The sequence below is a fragment of the Poecilia formosa genome, unplaced genomic scaffold (assembly GCF_000485575.1).
Source record: "Poecilia formosa unplaced genomic scaffold, Poecilia_formosa-5.1.2 Scaffold733, whole genome shotgun sequence".
Lineage (NCBI taxonomy): Eukaryota > Metazoa > Chordata > Actinopteri > Cyprinodontiformes > Poeciliidae > Poecilia > Poecilia formosa.
The window spans coordinates 98,013-99,359 of NW_006800672.1; the positions used below are offsets into that span (position 1 = coordinate 98,013).

The window sequence follows — 1,347 nt, forward strand, 5'->3', positions numbered from 1 at the left end:
GAGTTTAGTCCTGGACCTGGAGTTTAGTCCTGGACCTGGAGTTTAGTCCTGGACCTGGAGTTTAGTCCTGGACCTGGAGTTTAAATCCTGGATCTGGAGTTTAAATCCTGGATCTGAAGTTTAAATCCTGGACCTGGAGTTTAGTCCTGGACCTGGAGTTTAGTCCTGGACCGGGAGTTTAGTCCTGGACCGGGAGTTTAGTCCTGGACCGGGAGTTTAGTCCTGGACCTGGAGTTTAGTCCTGGTTCTGGAGTTTAGTCCTGGACCTGAAGTTTAAATCCTGGACCTGGAGTTTAGTCGTGGACCTGGAGTTTAGTCCTGGACCTGGAGTTTAAATCCTGGACCTGGAGTTTAAATCCTGGACCTGGAGTTTAAATCCTGGACCTGGAGTTTAATTCTTTTTCTGGAATTTAATTCTGGTTCTGTAGTTTCCTCCTGGATCTGTAGTTTCCTGCTGGATCTGTAGTTTCCTCCTGGATCTGTAGTTTCCTCCTGGATCTGTAGTTTCCTGCTGGTTCTGGTCCAAACCAGCAGCTGGTCTGAGAAAAGGAAGGTTCAGGCTGGAGGAACCAGAGGAGCTTTGAGGTTTTTAGGAAACATGAAGATTTAAAATAGATTCTGTGATGAACAGGAAGCTGATGGAGGACAGGAGAGACGTCCCCATGTCTGAGTTGACCAATCAGAAGATGAGAAAGAAATCAGTCATCAGCATAAAGAGCGATGCAGTAAAGGAGACGAGTTGATCCAGAACCAGTTCTGGTTCTGTCAGCTCCTTATTCTGACTTTTTATCAATATTAACCAATCAGAACCAGATTGGACTGATCCATGATCTGGTTACCAGGGCAACCAGCTCCACCAATCAGATCTCTTCTACTCAAACTGAACCAACCAGGTTTCCTGTCTGTAAAATCAGATTTAATAGAAAAATCATCTCATTATTAAAATATTCTGTTATTATAAATCATCCATCTTCATTTGTCTCCACAGAACCGTTTCCAGTCTGGGCCACAGCTCTACTGGTTCTACTGGTTCTGGCTCTGGCTGCAGGAGTTTCATTTTATTTCTGGTTCCGTTGGAAACCAGGTGAGTCTCTAGAACTACATTACCCATAATGCCTTTGGTCAGGGTCTGCTGTCCTCCACAGCAGCTCCCGGTGCATTGTGGGTCAGCAGCTCCTGATGCATTGTGGGTCGGCAGCTCCTGGTGCATTGTGGGTCAGCAGCTCCTGATGCATTGTGGGTCAGCAGCTCCTGGTGCATTGTGGGTCAGCAGCTCCTGATGCATTGTGGGTCAGCAGCTTCCTGTCTCTCTGTCAGCTTGAGGACAAACAGAACCTAAAGAGTCGG

General features: G+C 46.8%; 1 protein-coding gene across 1 annotated transcript in view; it reads left to right on the forward strand.

The window, feature by feature from the left end:
- LOC103131248 (myelin-oligodendrocyte glycoprotein-like) overlaps positions 1-1,341 on the forward strand; it is a 30,666-nt gene extending 29,325 nt beyond the window's left edge. Inside the window, exon 5 of the mRNA XM_016666517.1 lies at positions 989-1,341. Within this exon, the coding sequence (XP_016522003.1) occupies positions 989-1,113 (125 nt within the window). The 3' untranslated portion in view covers positions 1,114-1,341. The remainder of the gene's footprint in view (positions 1-988) is intronic.
- Positions 1,342-1,347: the final 6 nt, after the last annotated feature.